Source organism: Cinclus cinclus, chromosome 27 (assembly GCF_963662255.1).
Source record: "Cinclus cinclus chromosome 27, bCinCin1.1, whole genome shotgun sequence".
NCBI lineage: Eukaryota > Metazoa > Chordata > Aves > Passeriformes > Cinclidae > Cinclus > Cinclus cinclus.
The window spans coordinates 6,213,393-6,231,645 of NC_085072.1; the positions used below are offsets into that span (position 1 = coordinate 6,213,393).

At 48.9% G+C, this 18,253-nt stretch overlaps 1 protein-coding gene across 1 annotated transcript in view; it reads left to right on the top strand.

Annotated features, from left to right (window-relative positions):
- Positions 1-18,253, top strand: part of LGR6 (leucine rich repeat containing G protein-coupled receptor 6) — a 141,725-nt gene that overhangs the window by 42,698 nt on the left and 80,774 nt on the right. The window contains exons 2-3 of the mRNA XM_062509479.1: positions 7,257-7,328; positions 18,088-18,159. Of these exons, the coding sequence (XP_062365463.1) occupies positions 7,257-7,328; positions 18,088-18,159 (144 nt within the window). The remainder of the gene's footprint in view (positions 1-7,256; positions 7,329-18,087; positions 18,160-18,253) is intronic.

The window sequence follows — 18,253 nt, forward strand, 5'->3', positions numbered from 1 at the left end:
CTCAGACCAGTCATTCCCAGGGGCAGAAAAGCATCAGTGCCCTGCTCCTTCATCAGCCCCTTCCTGCTACCACTCTGGTGGGCACCTGGCACGGGGCAAAGGCAGGGCAGGTACAGGATGAGATGCAGGAGCAGTAGCCAGAGTGTCATCAGGGCTTTGCTTGCCAAGTGTCACTGCTCTCGCTGAACAGACCCAGCTTCTGAAGACCTTCTGGGGAAGGAATGGGCTTAATCTCACCCTGGCAAACTGGCCTTGGCTGAGACTTTATTATTGAAATATTGTGGAGATGTGGGATAGGGCCTACACATGGGGGATGATCTAAGATGACTGATCTATTTTCAAACGTGGAGAGGTGGGAGTAGAAACACGTTCTGCTCTTGCCCATTGCAGTGATATGGGATTGAAGCAGTACTGGTGCCTCCAGATATGGTGTGATGCAAATGAACTCTTGCTCTTACTGCTTTGATCTCTTTATCTTCCCTTTCTCCTTCTCTTTATGGAGACTACCTTTAGTGTAGTTTTCAACCTGCAGGCTTTTAGGAAGAATTTCAGCTGGTTCTATGGCTCCAGGTATCATTCTATCCTCAGCCCCAGCTTTGCCCCAGGCAATTCAGGCATTTTGTGGTGACCTTGGAGATTTCAAGATAAAGAGGAAAAGAGAGAGTGAGAACCTTTATGAATCACTCCAGTATAATCTGAAGTATTTCTGAAACCATCATTTATTGCCTTTGGGCTTCTTTTCTGATGGTGTAACTGTGCATTTCTACTGGATGCTAATGAGAGTGGCCAGGAGAGAGGCACAAACAGTGCTCAGTGCCCAGAGATTTCAGAGTGTTTCATGCCTTACAAGAACAGGCCCAGTGCTGGGCCTTTCCAGGATAAGGATGGGAATTTTCATCTGGTTTGTTCCATTCCCCTAGAGATCAAACTGCCGGACTGGGAGGCTTTAATGCTGTAACTGTGCAACAAATTAATCAAAAGGATACTGGGTCATTAGCTTCTCACAATCACAAAAATTTCTGCTCACCTGCCTGAGTGTAAGGAATGAGTTTTTTCTAGTCCAGGAAGCCACATGTTCAGCACCAAAAGTGAGAGGAGCTAGGTTGAGCCTGGGCTGGGAAGAGAGCATATAAGGTCCTGAACATCTTGAAATGTTAATATCCTGAACATCTTGAAAAATATCAATGTATTCATACAGCAGAACCATATAGGGGCTGAGAATACAGTCACAATCTGGGATTCTTAGCAGCTTCCTGTAGGATCTCAGTCAGATTTGTCCTTTGGGGTCATTTTGCCTCCTTACAAATGGATCAAGAGGTCCATTTCCCAAAATACTGAAAGTCTTGTCCAGTGACTAGGGCCATGTCTGTCATCATTTCCAGCTGTAGCCACCCTGGATTTCACTGAGGTACCAGAGAACCCAAGAGCCCATGGAGTACCCCACTGTGGGCTCTGTGAAGGTCCAGGAACAACAAACCTTGCAGAACAAAGTTCTTGAAGGCAGCTGCAAGAGCAGGAGGACACAGGCTTCTTGGTCTGCTGAGTGACAGAGGGACCCATGGAGAGCACCTCTGTGGACTGAAGCTAAGGACCAGACTTTCTGACACTTTTTTTTGTTGTTGTTTTGGGGTTTTTTGTTGTTTGTTTGTTTTTTGGTTTTTGTTTTTTTTCTGTCATTGGTTGTTTTGTTTGGTTTTTGGGGTTTTTTTGTTTGTTTTTTGGGTTTTGGGGTTTTTTCTGGTTTTGGTTGGTTGGTTGGTTGGTTGGTTGGTTGGTTTGGTTGTGGGGTTTTTTTGGGGGGGTTGGTTTTTTTTGGTTTTTTTTTTTTTGAGTAGACAGAGGTGGTTGGGGAATATCTTCTCCCAGCCACAGGTAGGAGTTGCTCTTTCTGTAAGACATTGTCCTGTGATGCCTCCCAGGAGAGCATCTCTCTCCCAGCTGTGTGCAATTTTCTACACCCAGATGCACATCTGGCTCTGAGGTCTCTGCTTGGGCTCAGCCAAACCCTACCCCTGCAGTTTCCCTTTCAAATCCTTCTGGTGGAGCATCCCTGGTCTTGTTGTGTTACTCAAGGAGGGCTTCAACCTGTGTTGCTTTAGGTCTGTTCACTTCTTCTTGCATTAATTTCCACTGCAGCACATCTCTGGGGAAACACTTTGCTTTGTGCCCAGGAAGACACACATCAGGAGCTTTGGGGCTTGTGGGCAGGGCTCATCTTCCCCCAGTTTTGTGGGTAGCTTTTCGATGCCTTGAGTTTGTGAGAGAGGCATCAGTCCCTCTGTCCATAGAGGAGCATCCTGGGGATGTTGCTTGGGCCTGTCTCAGGCAGGGGTTGCAGGATGTGCTTTGTGCAGCCCCCTTACAGCAGCATAAAATCCTGCCCTTTTGGCCCAGAGCATGCACGTCCACAAAGCCCTGCAGGTGCCTCCTCTGCCTTCTCCCAGTGGGGCTGCACACTCCCCACGGTGACATCCACGGCTCAGAGCACACCACCACAGCCTGCCCCAGCAGTGATGCCAAGGATAATCCCCTTTGATCTTCAAAGATCATATCACCCCTGAGCTAAAACTCTGTGGTCACCGTCTCATAGCACGGGTGGAGAGTGTGGCAAGCAGTCCCAGCAAGGAACTCAGAACAGTGTGTTTGTCACCTCATTTTTTGGTAAGGAAGATCAGCTAATCAGTGAATAATCAAAGGTTGTTCATGAAAGAAGGTGACATCAAAGCAAATAATTTAAGGAACCCCTCGAGGGCCAGAGGAGTTGTAAGGTCTGAGGCTGAATCACATGAGCTCAGTTTCCATGAACTGTGTCTCAGTTTTCCTGCAGGTACAAGTTATAAATGCTTACAATAAATGTTTAGAATTAGTTGGGGAAGGGGGAAAGTTAAATCACACTAATTATAGCCATGATGGCTTTGGTGCAGTGTCATTTGAAAGCATAGGTATTTTCTACAACTAATGCAAGAGGCATTAAAAGGCATTGCTTCTTGGATAAGCAGGGTGATACAAGAGCAGAGTTTCAGTTTTGGGAGTAGTAGAGTAGTTCACTGCTGGCAGCATTCCAGACCACAGCCATGAAGGATGATTTGACAGCAAAAGAATTCCTGCTTTTATTTGATATTTTGTAGAGAGGACAGACAGGCCAGTTACTGGGGAAGGAGGAACGGGGAGCTCTGGGACAGGACAGGGATGGCACCACTGCTGAGTGGTATGAACTCAAAGGCACAAATCTGGACAGTTCCTCTGCAGGTCCTATGCTGCAAGCCTGGCTGAACCTGCAGGACCTGATTTCTTCTCCTACCTTTCTGATTTCTTTTGGAGTTTAAGGGACTTTGGGGTTTGAATCATATTCTTTGTGCACTTCTCTACAGCTTTCTCAGATGTCACCTTTGTAATGGTTTCTTCAGCGCAAATTATAAGAGCCATGCATAGACATGAGTAACCCAGCACTTGTTTGACTTCCCTGGGTGCTCAGGAACCAGAGAGTCCTAGCTTGGAAAGTCAAAGTCACTGACACAGCTGAGAAAGGTCAGAGGAACCCCTCATCCATTTAGTCCATGGATCCCTCTTTCTTCTGCTAGATGCTACAGAAAAAAATAATCCAGCAAGGTTCAAATACCATGGGTTCCTTTTAAATTAACTAAATGTGGCTGACTGAAGTAACCACCCCCAAACACTTGAAGAGATAAACAGCTTCTCTGATTGCTCTGACAGGAAGCATTTCCACCCTTGCATGTGTTTGGGATGTACATAACATAAGAAACCTTACTAAGAGGAAAAGCACGAGCTTGGGAAAACACAGCAACAAGTCAACAACATCTTTAAATGAGTAATAAGTCAAATATTTACTCCCACAACACTTCAGGCAAGAATCCTGTGCCTCAGCCTTCACACAAGCATGGACAGCCTGTGGAGAAACATCTCGTACTTTTGTGGCTAGAAAAATCACTGGGTCCAGGGCTGTGCTTGGGAAGTTTATTTCCAGTCCTTGGAGGAATTTTTTCTTCCTTCACACCATTTGTCCTTGCACATTCCCTGCTTTCCTCACACCATAGCCAGGCCAGGAATTCCACCACACCAAGTCGGGTGTGACGTCCCCTGCTCTGGAGGAGCTGGTGGGAGGGTCCCTTCAGGATGTCACACTGGAGAGTTCATGGCAAAACTGAGTCCCTGGAACCTTTGTCTTGCTGTTCATTAGCTGGCAAACCACTACCAGGATTTGCACTTTCAGGGTGCCCGTTTCAGGGTTGTCAGTGTAGATGCATTACACCTGAGTCCTGCAGGACTGCAAACCACCAGAGTGTTCAAACAGCCAAAACATCAGTAACTTTAAAACAAAATTACTCAAAATATTTTCTATGCAACAATCTTGAAAATACAGGCTGTCCTCTTCTTCACTGCCCAAAGAGATGGTGGGAGAGAGGCCCTTGTCTCAGAGCTGCCCATGGCTAGGAGCCCCAGGGCTGCAGGAGGGTGGGAGGGAGGGCAGAGGTCTTTTAAAGAAAAGCCACATGCTGTGGAGCTGTGAGGCTGCCAGAGCGATGGGATAATGGTATCTCTCCTCTTCCTTTTGGAAGATTTTTTCAGAAAACTGTGTATTTTGTTCCTTTTAGATATGGATCAGGGCAGGAGGAAAAAAGTGTCCAAGGGCAGGTTGGACAGGGCTTGAAGAAACCTGGGATGGTGGAAGGTGTCCCTGCCATGGCAGGGAGTGGAACGAGATGAGCTTTGAGGTGCTTTCCAACCCAAACCATTCTGGGATTCTGTGATTCTGAAAGATATTTGACCTCCCATATCCTCAGCCACCTACAGCCCTGCTGCTGTCTGGGGTCTGCTGCTGATGCTGGGGTCTGCACATCTGCAGCCACCACCCACCCAGGTATCCAGCTGTCCCCATCAGGCCTGGGCACACAGAAGGCAGTTCCATGAGGCTTGGAAAGTGGCTGCTGCAGCAAGCAAGGAGCATTCTCTACACTGCCAGCAGAAGGCAACTTAAGGAATATGCCTCACAGTTTCAAGGAGATCTTGGATGTTTCAGATCTGTGTTTTCTTTCACAGTCTTTCATTTTACATTATTTTTCGTTATTTTTGCATTGTTCCACAACATGTCAAAACATCGGACAGATTCATTACAACACAAACAGGAGACACTTTGATGTAGGAAAAAAAGATGTTTTAATGGGTGCTAAGTAGCAACTGCCCTTGGGGGTTTAAAAATAAAAATAGAAGCAGCACCAAATAATATTTTAACCCTTGTATCCCAGTATCACCAAAATACAGCATGCAGCATTGTACACAGAACAGTGCAGGCAATAATTTTCTTTTTGCACTCATTCTGAAAACAGAATTTTGAATTCTCATAGATTTTTGTTGAGTTCTCTACCACTTCTTTGGAGGAGAGAAAGTTATAAAGAAAAAAGTAAACTTCTTCAGGAGTATTTTCAAAAGGGATCACAAAAGTGCATGGTTTTGTCACAGGACACCTCTCCGGAGAATATGCAAAGGCAGCTTCCAACCTTCCTGATGTGTCACATGCCCCAACCAATGCCAAATAGAGCTGGTTAGAATATGGTGGTTTGAGTTTTTTGTGGAAAAGGGTTAAAATGTAGAAGCCTATGCCCACCCACCCACGCCATTCCCCCCCCCCCCGCCATGTTCTGCTCCTTACCAGCAAAACTTGGGCGTTTTTTTATTGAGGAATACAAAGGCATCTCAGTAAATTTTTCAATGAACTCATCTTTCAGTGAAGCAATTTCCTATCCAGAGCTCAAACCCAGCTGAGATGCTCCAGATCATTTGATATGTGACCTGTGGCATCTCAGGTGCTCTGAGCAGATGGAACAGCTCAGAGAGGTCCCTCCTGTATTGCTGGGTTCTCCTGAGGGTCTTTTCTCCTTCATGCTCTGTCCTTGTCCTTGGCACAAGCCTCCTCCCAATGCCAAGACATTCCCAGTGGCACTGGGAGGACAGGGAAAGTTCTTCCTTAGGCTCACAAGCCTGTGACGTTTACAGAAGGAAAGGGTAAACAAATTGCCTTTATTTTGTTGCTGTTTCTCCTCATTTTCCCATCACACCCATAAGCCTCTGCTATTTAGTCCAAGCTCCCAGGAGCTGAGCTGTGCCCTGCCTGTGCAGTGACAAAGAGCAGCCCCTCCTGCCTCACCCAAGGCTCTCCAGCACCCCAGATGACACTGCCCAGGATTGCTTTGCTGAGTAGGGGGTATGCCCCATCTATTCCCATTGGTTTTAACCACTCCATCTTTTAATTCAGCCTCATCTTACCTCTTAGCTTTAAAGGTCAATACTCCCTTGCTCACTGGGACACAGCCTGGTCTAGGTTGGGGTAAGAAACGTGGGTTTCTTCATATGCAGCTGCTCATGAGGGCAGGGTTGAAGCTATCAGATGTCCAAGAACAGCCTGGGAGCCCAGAAATATCCTTGTATTTTCTAAATACCAGCTTGTGTATTGGATCTCTTGAGATAGACTCAGCTACTCTCATGCCCTGAGAGGAGGAGAGCTCTGCACAGGCAGCTCACAGTGACTCTTCAACATGCAGGGGTTCAGACTCAGCACCACCCTGGACCCTTTGGGTACCAGCACAGCCTCCTCCAGAGGCTCTACTGGAGCCTAAGCAGAGGACATAAGCCTTTAGCTAGAGATAGCAGAGTGAGACAAGCACAGTCAGCCAGGTTCCTTCCACCTCCTTAACCTCAGTCTGTCGCCCACAGAGCCAACCTCTGCCCCTCAGTCCTGGTGTGCTTCTCTAGTTTGTACAGTGTAGAGAAAGTCAGTGCAGTGGGATGTACCCCTTCTCTCATGGGCTGCTGTCTCCTCAAAAGCAGATGTCTGTTCACACACTGGAAAAGCCCCCTGTGGAGGCTGGTCTGACCATGGTGACAGAGAGATGCTCTTGGGCCCAAGGACATACTGTCCTATTCCAGTGTCGCAGGGCTTCCTGTTCACTCTCCAATAAGTGTGAGACAGCAGTGCTGCTTGTGCTGTTGGGAAATGTCCTAATTTGCTTCATAACTTGCAGAAACTCAGACAGACCACCCTGAAGGAGCCAGCTCTCTCTGGCTACTCTTCTCCACCCCTCTGAGCCTGGGCTGTGATCAGATGTTAATGCTGAAATGCTGTTTGCAGAGGCTTCTCACCCTCCCAGTTAGCAGAGAGGGGACACAGAGCCTGGCACTGAGGTTTATTCTATCCAAACCACTGTGTGACTGATCAGAAACCTGTCTTTCCTTCCTGCCAGAGACCTGAGCATGAACAACATCAGCCAGCTGCAGCCCAGCGCGCTCCGGCACCTGCGCTTCCTGGAGGAGCTGTGAGTACGGGGCAGCCACAAGGGCAGGGGGTGCTTGGGGTGCTGGGGGGGACATTCAGAGGGTCCTGTAGCACTGGCCACAGCTTCCAGTGCTGTTACTGCAGCTGCAGGCTGAGATGGAAGCAGACTGCGTGCTGGGACAGGGTTTATTTGCTGCTCCAGCTTAGGGGTTTCACTGATGTCGTCACCTTCAGGCTGAGGTGATGCATGTGCCAAAAGCCAAAATAAAAGAGGACCTAATCTCCCATTCAAAAATCAACACTGTACCCTGGAGCAGAGCCAGCAAACAGAGAACTTCATTCACCGTTCAGCACAGAGGGTCCCCCTGACAGCCTCTTGCAGCCCAGAGACACATTAACCCCTGGGCACTTTGCAGCTCAGGTGGAGCCCACTCTGAAAATTGAAGTCCAAAGAGATTTTCCCAGAGGCTGAGGTGTCCTGCCATGCACCAGTGTGCACTGAGGTCTGAGCAGACACACTCAGACACAGCAGCAATCTCAGTCCTGGGGATCAGCATGTGGCTGTGTGTCAGTGAAGGAGTGGCCCCACTTCTGAAAGTGTGAAAATTAACCAGCAGCACGAGAAACCACTGGAATCCTTTGTGAGCCCCAAAAATGGGAGCCCAGGGGGCAGAATGTTGAGGTTGACCATTTCTGCATGAGTAAATTGCACCTGTATGGTCTTACTCCACTTGACCATGAGAAATACCTCCAGGTGTTATTCTCATGCTGTTGGTACTTTCAACACAACAGCTTCTGTTGGAAAACACAATTTCTTCAAAACACTGTTATTGCATTCATGAAATACTAATATTAATGCTGCATTTGATGTGTGTTGTAAACTTATTGTGTGTGTATATAACAGTTACTGCAATCTAATCTGCCTATATGAAACACTTTCACTTCTCTGAATCAGATCTTGCCACCACCACGAGGCACAATGCTGGCATTTCATAAATGGTATTTTCCAAAATGTCAGAATTACAGACATCACCATAACAGCCTGTGAGGGTGCTGAGGCCCTGGAACAGGGTGCCCAGAGAAGCTGTAGCTGCTCCACCCCTGGAAGTGTCCAAGGCCAGGTTAGATGGGGCTTGGAGAAAACTGAGATAGTGGAAGGTGTCCCTGCCCATGGCAGGAGGGTGGAATGGAATGATCTCTAAGGTCCTTCTAAATTCAAATCATTGCAGGATTCTGTGACTTTATATTACAGGATTTTTATTTCAAATGGTCTTGTAAATGATCATCATCTGTCTGTACTTAAAATTCATTAGAGTTATAAGGACTCCAGCCACCCAAGCCCCCCTCCCCAGCAGAGATTTACGAGGAGGCATTTTTGATCCTGTTTTGGCTTTGGAACCAGAGCTGCCCACAGAAGGTGGGCTCTTCCCTACTTTGCACCCATCTTGCAGCCTTTCTCTTTTCATTCTATCAACATCCATGCTGAAGTGTGGACACCCAGCACATCCACTGGGGGTTCTGAGGCTTTTCACACACACAGCCCAGACTCTGCTGTGTACAATTTGCAGTTGTCTTGCTGCAAGCAACCATGTCCTGGGTATGTCATGCACAAACAGAGCAGTCTCAACCAGCAACCAATAAATATTCACAGGTTCCAAAAGACCCAGCTTCCCACAGCCAAAAATAATTATGAATGAAACAGGCAAAGGGGAAAAATTTAAAGAGGAAAATCTGAAAAATTAATTGGAAGTTGTTAGATAAAAATTTACTAGCAGTTCAATGCTTCATAAGTCCCCCTTTGGAAAGGTCTTACATCACAGTTAGCGGAAGAAATGCAAACTGCAGCATCATATATCTATGCATAGCAAAGTGCCTGCTGGAATTTGATAGCAGTAAGATAGTAATCCTATTTAAGGAAATCAAGCAATTTATATTAAATCAAGCAAGGAAGGATTTTATATATTATGGCAAATTAAAAGTGATTCTTTCAACAACAGCTGGACAAGGACAGTTTGTACAGTATTCACAGGGCTTTCATTGACCAATAATGAAACTTGCCTGGCATTTCCCCTGCTCTTTTCATTTATATATTCACCAAATTTCCATCCCACAACATTACATCAGGACCATGACATTCAGGCTGGGATCACCCTCTGTGCCAAGGCATGCATAAGAATCAAGCAAACAAATCCTGCTTGTTTAGACATCCTCAAGGGAAGTTTGTTCAGGTTTCACAGCTCAGATCTCTGCTGATTTCATCTACCTGGGACACATTCCCACTGTCTGCCATGCTGACATGCAGCACACAAGACCAAGCCCTTTCTCTTCACCCCCACGGCAGAACATGCCCTGGGACATGCCAAGTGAGTGAAGAGCAGAAACCCCTGTTGAGCAGTGAGGGACAGTCCAGGTATCCCAAATCCAGGTATCCCAGTGTTAGTTCCTCCTGGGGAGGAGGAAGACCTGCCTGCCTGCCCTCCTGCCTGTCCCCCTCCAGGCAGGGAAATATTGACACTGAAGAGGACTCTGCTGCAGCTCATCCTTGCTGCAAGTGCCTGTCTTCAGTTAGATGGAAAGCCTTCAGCAGTTTTCTCATCCCCAGGGATTTTGGGTGGCATTATGGCCCCAGTCTGCCTTCTACACAGAGTCACAAAGTCACAGAATAGTCTTATTTGGAAGGGACCCACAAAGATCATCAGGTCCAACTCCCAGCCCTGTACAGCACCATCCCCAAGAGTCACACCTTGGTGCCAAGTTGTCCAAATGCTTTTTGAACTGTCAGGCTTGGGGCCATGACCAATTCACTCCCCTGACACCATAAAAGGCCCTTGGGTCCTGTCACTGCTCATAGAGAGATCAGTGCCTGCCACTCATCTTCTTCTCCAGGGGCTGAGCAGAACAAGTGCCCTCAGCTGCTCCTCACATGGTTTCCCCTCAAGGCCCTTCACCATCTTCACTGCCCTGCTTTGGATGCTCTGTAATAGTTTAATATCTACAATCTTATGCTCCTTATTACATGCTGGATAAACCAGATGAGAAACAGATTGGAGCAACTGAAGACACAATTTACAAAATTCAGTTCAAGGTGAACCAAAACTGATGTTCTGGGGCTTTGGTCAACCCCAAAAATTTCTTCTAACCTGAGAAAAAATAGTTTCATCTTCAGGTTACTTCTTAACATTTACTCTTTTACTGTGAGTAAAACCCTAAAACAAAATGGTACTTCAAATTATGTTTGCTTTATTGCCAAAAATTTCTTAGGTGGTTGAACCTTATGAAAAAAATCTAAGGTTCCTCAGCAAAAAAATTGCCAATTTCAACCCAGATTTTCAAATCTCCTTTTCAAGATTCTATTAAATGATCTAATGCTCCAAAACATCCCAGGAACTCTTGACACCCCTTGTCCTTCATCTATAACCCTTATCTTCTTCAACAGAGGAAGTCCAGGTTCCTCTGGCTCATCCTCAAAGAGCTCTCCTGCACTTGCCCATGATTATCTGATTGTATCTTCTCTCTCATTAGATGTAGCCCATTAGCCCAGGGTCCCATGGAGGAGAGTTGTTGTTTCATACCTGTCACAATTCCTCCTCTTTCTGTTCCTCTATTTTAGCATCACCCCAGGCTTCTCATGAAAGTGAAGTTTCACAGAAGTCAGAGATCAGCTGGACTCATGGCTGAGCTTGTGCATGGAGCTGGGATTCAGCCGAGGAAAAGGGACAATGGGGAAAGGGGAAGACAGCTGCAAAAATGGGTGGATGAAGCACGTGTGTCCCATGGATAACAAGGACAAATGTGCCTGGTTTCACTGCTGGGGAGCCCTGCAAATCCAGGTCATTGGGCCCACTTGAGCCCTGAGTACATTAGTCCTGTGCACACACCCAAACTGTGTGGAGGCCCACGAGGAAACAAGGAGAGCAGGGAGGCACTGAGGGTCCTGAGGACAGCAGAGCAATCAGCCAAGGCACCCATGACACCAGGGTGTGTCACCATGACACAGCCAGGCTGGGTCCTGCTGGGCATTTCTGCACTGGCTCGTCTCCGCTCCGGACACCAAACGTGTCCCAGTGGGATCCCAGGGGATGCTGTGCTCAGGGCACAGATGAGGGTACAGGGGCTGCTCCAGCTCACTCCCTGTGTGGTCTGGGTAAAGTTATTTTCACTGCCAGTGCTCCATGTGTCCAATAATAAGAGCTGGCCTCAGGAGTGCTCTGTTCGCTGTTTGTTTTTACTGAGATCTGCTCAGGAAGGTGCTGCGAGTGCAATTAGCTCTCATGCTCAAGGGATGGCCAGAGATTCTGCAGACCCAGCTGCCTTCGAAGAGGCAATGGGAGAGGGGCTCTCGGTGGCCTTGCAGCAGGCCGTGCTCCCCTCTGCTCCCCAGCCTCCACCTCCAGAGGCAGGAGAGGCTGCGTGAGCAGGCAAGGTCCCAGCCCAGGCACTCACCAGACTTCCCCTCCAGAGAAAACCTGCACAGATAGAGGTGTTCAGAGCCGGGCCTCACGCAGGCAGGGAGCAGCCCAGAGTTTAGTATGTCTCCTCTTTGTTTCTTTCCTTTTTTTCCTTCTTTTCTTTCTCCATTTTTGGCAGCAGGAAGATTGTTTAAAGTTGCTAATAAATTCCAGTTAATGAAGCCTGAAAAGCCAGAGCTGGGAGCCAAGAGAAACAACAGCAATCAGTACAGAAGGAATAGAAAGAGATCTTGAAAGCCGGCCTGGGAATAATAACATGTTGAAATGTGTTCGCCGGCAAGGGCTTTGTTACCGCACTTTGAATCCAAGCACGAGCACTCGGTGCCAAGAAGAGAAATTGCTGCCAAGGGCAGGTGTTCATTGCCATTCACCTCTTGCTTCAGGGCACAGCGGCAAGATCAGACCCCTTCCCAGCCACTGGCTCTTTCACCTGCCTCTTCTCAGGCCCCGAGGGCACAGGGACTCACCTTCACGGGAGTGCCAGTGCCGTGGTGGCAGCGCAGCAGCCTCAGCACCACACGCTCAGGACCCGCTGTGGCCTCCTCTGCCAGGCTGGGGGACCAAGAAACAGCACAAAAGCAAAATTAAATAAAGTACAGGCATGTGTGCTGGGAATGGGAATGGGAATGCAGCAGCCTTCTTGTCCTCCCTTACACGTGTGAGAGAACCCCCTTCTCACTCCTCTTCCCATGTGGATCCAGACACCAACTGAGTCATCACAGTTTAGAGGTCACCAGTGCTGTTCTTGGGTGCCCTTATCTGCTGTTAGAGCACCCCCACCCCCTCATCAGCTCCCAGGCATCTGGAACATCCACCCTGCGGTGTCCAGCACAGGGTCTCACTCCAAGGCAATATCACTCTTGCAGGAGGCAGTACTGCAGTGCTGCTGGCAGTGGGGCATGATTCCTTCGGGAGCAACAGCTCTTCTGTGGAAGGGGGGCTGGCATTTCTGGGCAATGCTCACGTGTGCTGGCACTGTGGTGAGGAGCTGTTCCTGGAGCAGTGCAGCAATGTGGCTGAAGTAGGGGACTCCTGAGACAGTAGCTTTGGTGGGTCTCCACGACACATCAGGCTGGAGAGGTCTCTTATGGAGATGTAAACACTTGTAGGGCCATGACCTTGCTTTGCCATGCTGAGTTTTGGAGGCAGAATCACTGGTCCCTTGGTAGTCACCTTGCCTGACACAGCCCTCTGTTTCCAGGTGTCTATAGCTAAAGAGCTACAGCTCTGAATTCTTGGTCTCTGTGGTTCCCCCAGGGTTCTGCACAGCTCCTGTGCAGAGAAAGCAGAGGATGGTGCTGCTCATAAATTTAGTGGGTGAGCAAAAACACAGAAAGTGTTAAAGGATAATTCCTCTGATGAAGCCTTACAAAGGTCATCTCTGTGCGTGGTGTGAGGACTGTGCTTAGCACTGGCTAAGGCGCAGGTGAGGACAGGAAAGAAGGGCTTCTAAGGGGTTCTCTATCATGAGCATTGACCAATGAGGCCCATATTGCAGCTGACCAAATCAAATTAAAAATGTTTTGAAAATTTAGAGATTTCCATTCTATTTCTACTCCTTTTAGACCAGGGAGAGTGTTCAGCAACTGAAAAATCCTTGCTAGTTGGGATGGCTGGCCCCAGTTTTCCTGAAAACTGCTTTTCATATGACTAACTTTGTTCTGGGTACCCCAAGTGGGGCACCAAAAGTAGGGTCAAAAGTGAAAACTGCTTTGAAGGTTTGGAGGGAGCAAATTGAAAACCTTTGCAGTTTATAATATAAAGAGATGGAGTAAAGGTGTTCAGTGTCCTGTTCATTAAGGAGCTGTGTCTTACTAATATTACTTGGCAAATGAATCCAAACTGGCTTGCATATGAACATTCATGTGGGTTGAAAACTGGCTTGAGGACCGTAAACAAAAGAACAAATGCGATCAATCTATCGAGTTGGAACAGGCATTCGAGGGGGGGTACAGCAAGCAGAGCTAGAAACAGACACAGTCTTCTCCTCAGGGATGGAGTGAGACAGCAAAGACCACATTAGAGGCATCTTCAGGAGATACCAGACTAGGACCAGCTGCAGATTCCTGTGTGAGAAGGAAGAGTCCAGGCCTGGCCCTTTTCTCAAATGCGCCATGTTTTCACTTGTTGACTTAATTGGCTTCATTCCTGCTTTGCACCAGCACAAGAATGAACTCGGGCATGACAAGGGGCCTGTGGTCCCCTGTGTGCCCAGGGGAAGGCCCAGGCTTGGCGTGATGACACTGTTTAGGCAACAGCATGGAGTGTCTGGGCACACTGCCTCGAGAGTGTGAGTGCTTGAGAAACCAACCCAAGCAGGAGATCAAAGGGGCGGCCGATACACTCAATAAAAGTTTGGCAAGGGCAGAACTTCACTGGGATATGGACACACATGTTTGTCCTGTCCTGCCAATGGGCAACGTTCCTACCTCCTAATGTGAGTGATAAGAGCATCACTGAGCTGCCTGAGCACCTGACATGAGCGATCTTGCCCAGCACAGCCTTCGGGCGTGCCATGGAAGTTGTAGCATGACCAAGAAGCCCAAGATACAGGAGGGTTGAGCCTGTGGTAACTGAACAGCAGCAACCATACGGTGGTAAACCATGAGTTTGTTCCAACTTGGAGTGTATTGGGAATGCAGATCAAAGCCTGGAGGAATGTTCCCAGAAATCATGGGAGTGGTGGAAGGGGGGGTGAGGGGGGGGGGTGTCAGAATCTAAAATCCACCGTGAGCTTTCTGAAGCAAGCCAGCCATATCCAGCTGTCACCCTCCCCTTCTTATCTGCCCCTTCTCTCCTTCTGTCAGCCACTTTAAATCCAGAGCTTTCTCTTTCTTCCAACCCTATGTCACAGTGTAAACTTCAGGACAGCAGGGCATACCACCGAATCAAGTCTATCCTAAAAAAGAGCCCTGAGCAGGCCTAGAGCTGAGCTGATGTGCTGTGGACCTGAAATCCAAGAACAGCTCCTCTTCCCTGTGCTTAGGGCAAAGGCAGTGCCTCCCTGTCCTTCTTGGTGGGGTCATTTGCTCAAGTCTCCTCCACAGAAGGAGTAAATTAAGAGCTGTCTCAGGGGATGTCACACTGGCAGCATCACTTCAAATGTTATTGTTCCATTTTAAATGGAAAGGAAGGAACCATTTCACTGCATTTCCTGTGGGATCTGAATTCTGCAGATATATTCAATGGGTGCCTGTCTGCCAAGCAGAGGAATTTCTGGAGAGTTTGAGTGAGAGGGACAGAGGGAACCAAGCACTTGGAAGACTACCAAGTGACCATGGATGGAGGAAGGGTCACATATAGGACGACTTTTATGTCTTGGGTCTCTTACATGAACTGGAACAGGAGTTAATGGCATGAAAGTAAACGATGGTCAGGAAGGTGCTCCATGAACTGGAGCCCCTGTGCTCTGGAGCCAGGCTGGGACAGCTGGGGGTGTTCACCTGGAGAAGAGAAGGTTCCAAGGAGACCTTAGACCTTAGACCACCTTCCAGTGTCTAAAGGGACTCCAAGGGAGATGGGGTGGGACTTTGGACAAGGGCCAAAGGGACAGGACAAGGGGGAATGGCTTCCCACTGGCAGAGGGCAGGGTTGGATGGGATATTGGGAAGGAATTCTTTCCTGCAAGGGTGGGGAGGCCCTGGCACAGAGCAGCTGTGGCTGCCCCATCCCCAGAAGTGTCTGAGGCCAGGTTGGACAGGGCTTGGAGCAGCCTGGGACAGTGGAAGGTGTCCCTGCCCATAGGAGGGGGTAAAGCAAGGTGAGCTTTAAGGTCCCTTCCAACGTACACTGTTCTGTGGTTCTGTGATATGTTTCCAATGGTCACCCTTCCTGCTTGACAGGACACCCCAAAAAGCTCACCTATTCCTGATTTGCTCTCAGATAGGTAGAACAGCCATGCTCCTCTGCCTGGAGCAGCTGGCTACCACTCCCAGCATCAGGCAGCACCTGTCCTGGGAGGTCCAGCAAACCACCAAACCCCACACCTCCAGACGCTGTGTGCATGTGCCAGCCATGCACCCCTCTAGGAAAGTGAAAACTCAGCCCGTATGCAGAAACACAGACATGTGCCACCTCCCAGTCCCCGCACAGAAGTGAGCAGACACCATCTGGGACCCCAATGACACTGTTAATTGCTTTGGGAGGTGAGTTCAGAGAAGTGGTTGTGGTTCGTGTCTCCCTTTGTGCCTGCTCCTGGCTTGGCGTGTATCTCTAACCTTGGGGAGAGGAGCTGGGCTGTCTCAGTGGCAGGGATGAGGTGAAGGTGTGGAGAGAAGAGCTAGAGGCCAGAGGTGAGCCAGGGACAAGGCACAGCCTTGGGGCATCATGGCCAAGGACAGAAACTTCTGCAGCAACAGTGAGGCATGGGGTCTTATCTGGGGCTGGGGATGTTTTGGGACTCTAAATTCACCTGAGCCAGGACCCAGTGAAACCAGGGCACCTACCAGAGTTATTTTCCCCTTGTGTTCTGTGTTCCCCACAGTGCTGAGCTGCCACAAGCTGGCTCTGCATGTGTCCCACGTGCAGCTGGGGTTCCTCGCTACGGTGTGAGGCCAGCAGCCCCTGGCTTGGGCTCCATGTAAGCTTCACGTTCCTCTCCTGCTAATCCTGGAGGTCCCAGATCCATTTATGGACCTGGCAAACACTCAGACACACCCGGGAAAGTGAACACAGAGGCACGGAGCTGCCAAGAAAGGAGCTGAAAGGCACATTTAGCCCGGAGGAGGTGTAAGCTGCCGGCAGTGGAGGCTGGGCAGCCCGGAGCTCCGGGGAGGTGAGGACAGACACAGGTAGGACGGATGCAGGGAGCAGGCTGAGGATGCCGTGCAGGAACACCTCCCCTCCAGGCAAGCACTCCAGCCTCCCGGACAACACTCCCTCCCATGTGGAAATCAGCAATCAAAAGGAGCAATTACCCCAAATCACAGCCCCCAAGTGACAAATAGCCCAGGCTGCCAGGCAGATTATGTGCTGCAGGAGGCATGTTATAACCTGCTCACACACATTAAAGAGACGACCCTGTGCTGTTTATGCTGTCAGAGGCCTAATTATGGGAGCAATTTTCTCCAGATTCCCGAGGGGAGAGACAGGGAGAGCTCTGGGCACCCACACATGCTTGCCCGGCCACAGGTGAGCGTGGCTGCCTCCAACACCTTGATCCCCTCGGTGACCTTTGCAGAGCCCTGGTTCCCATGCACTCTGCTTCCAGCCAGGATTGCATTGCTCAGCCTCCACACCTGTCTGCTTCCTGGACAAAATGCCTGAAAAGAAACAAGCTTTGTCAAAGTTTAATGCATACCTTTGCCAGCATCCATGCCCAACCTCTTGGGCCTGGTTTGGACTTCCTGTGAGAGTGAAGATGAGCCTGGTCACAAATTATGTTCACTGTCTCCGTTTTGGATATTCCACTCCAAGTCAAACAGACAGATTTCTTGCCCAAATTTAGTAGCAGCTTAGGGTCTTAATCAGGTTGTTGAACCTGTCTTTATGATTTCTGGCTGATGGGTGCTGGGACTTCATCCATGTTTGTCCTCATGACTGAAACAGGAGGAGAAAGAGAAAAGTAACCTCTTCTCTAGGTCAAGCCTAAATTCAGGAGTCTTGGACCTCACTCCTGACTCCTCCACATGCCCTCTCCATAGTCCTGATGATTACAGTGATGCAGTTTCTAATGTCAGTGAAAAACGCAAGTACCTTTTAATTCAGCCAGCCTGCTCTGGGCCTTTTTTAAATTTGAGTTCTAAGATCAGATGATGCTGTACAATGGCAAATCCCACAGGTTTCCTTCAATGAATTCTTTCAGTAAGTCTGAATGTTCTCCCCTGCTCTTTGCTCTATGTCCCAGATATATCCCATTTTCCATTGTGATGCTGTTCTTTGCTTCGTCTTCCTCTCCCATCCCTTGGCCCTCATTCATCAGCCAGGAGTTAGGGACAGTCCTCCCAGGGCCATACATGAGCAGAAATAGCTCTGCCCTGCTCCACTCTCTCTGCCAAGACCTGGCATAGAGCAGGGTCTGTAGGCTGGTCACTACCTATGTGCACTGGGGACCTCTGTGCCTATCAGGGAAATGGCTTGAAGCCATGAGCTCTCTCTGGATGCTGAAAATGCTGGATTCAGGTCTGGCAGGAGTTGTTATTTTCTTTGCCTGTTCCTCAGGCTGGGCAAGGGGATGATCCTTCCCAAGCTCAGGATTGTGGCTCAGCTTGCAGGTGCTGCAGCCTCCTCCCAGGGGACAGTGGCAGGATGGAGGAGTTCTTAAGCCTCTGCAGACAAGAGACTGTCATCACAAGGATGTTGACACATGACTGGCTCTTCTTTTCACTGCAGACGGCTCTCTGGAAACCACATCTCCAGGATCCCAGGGGAAGCTTTCTCTGGCCTCTACAGCCTGAAGATTCTGTAAGTAACTTGCTCCTCTCTGCAGAGAAATCCCTGTCCCTGCCTCTCCCCAGCCCCTGGCCATAAGCAGGGACTTGCAGCCATCCTGAGGGTG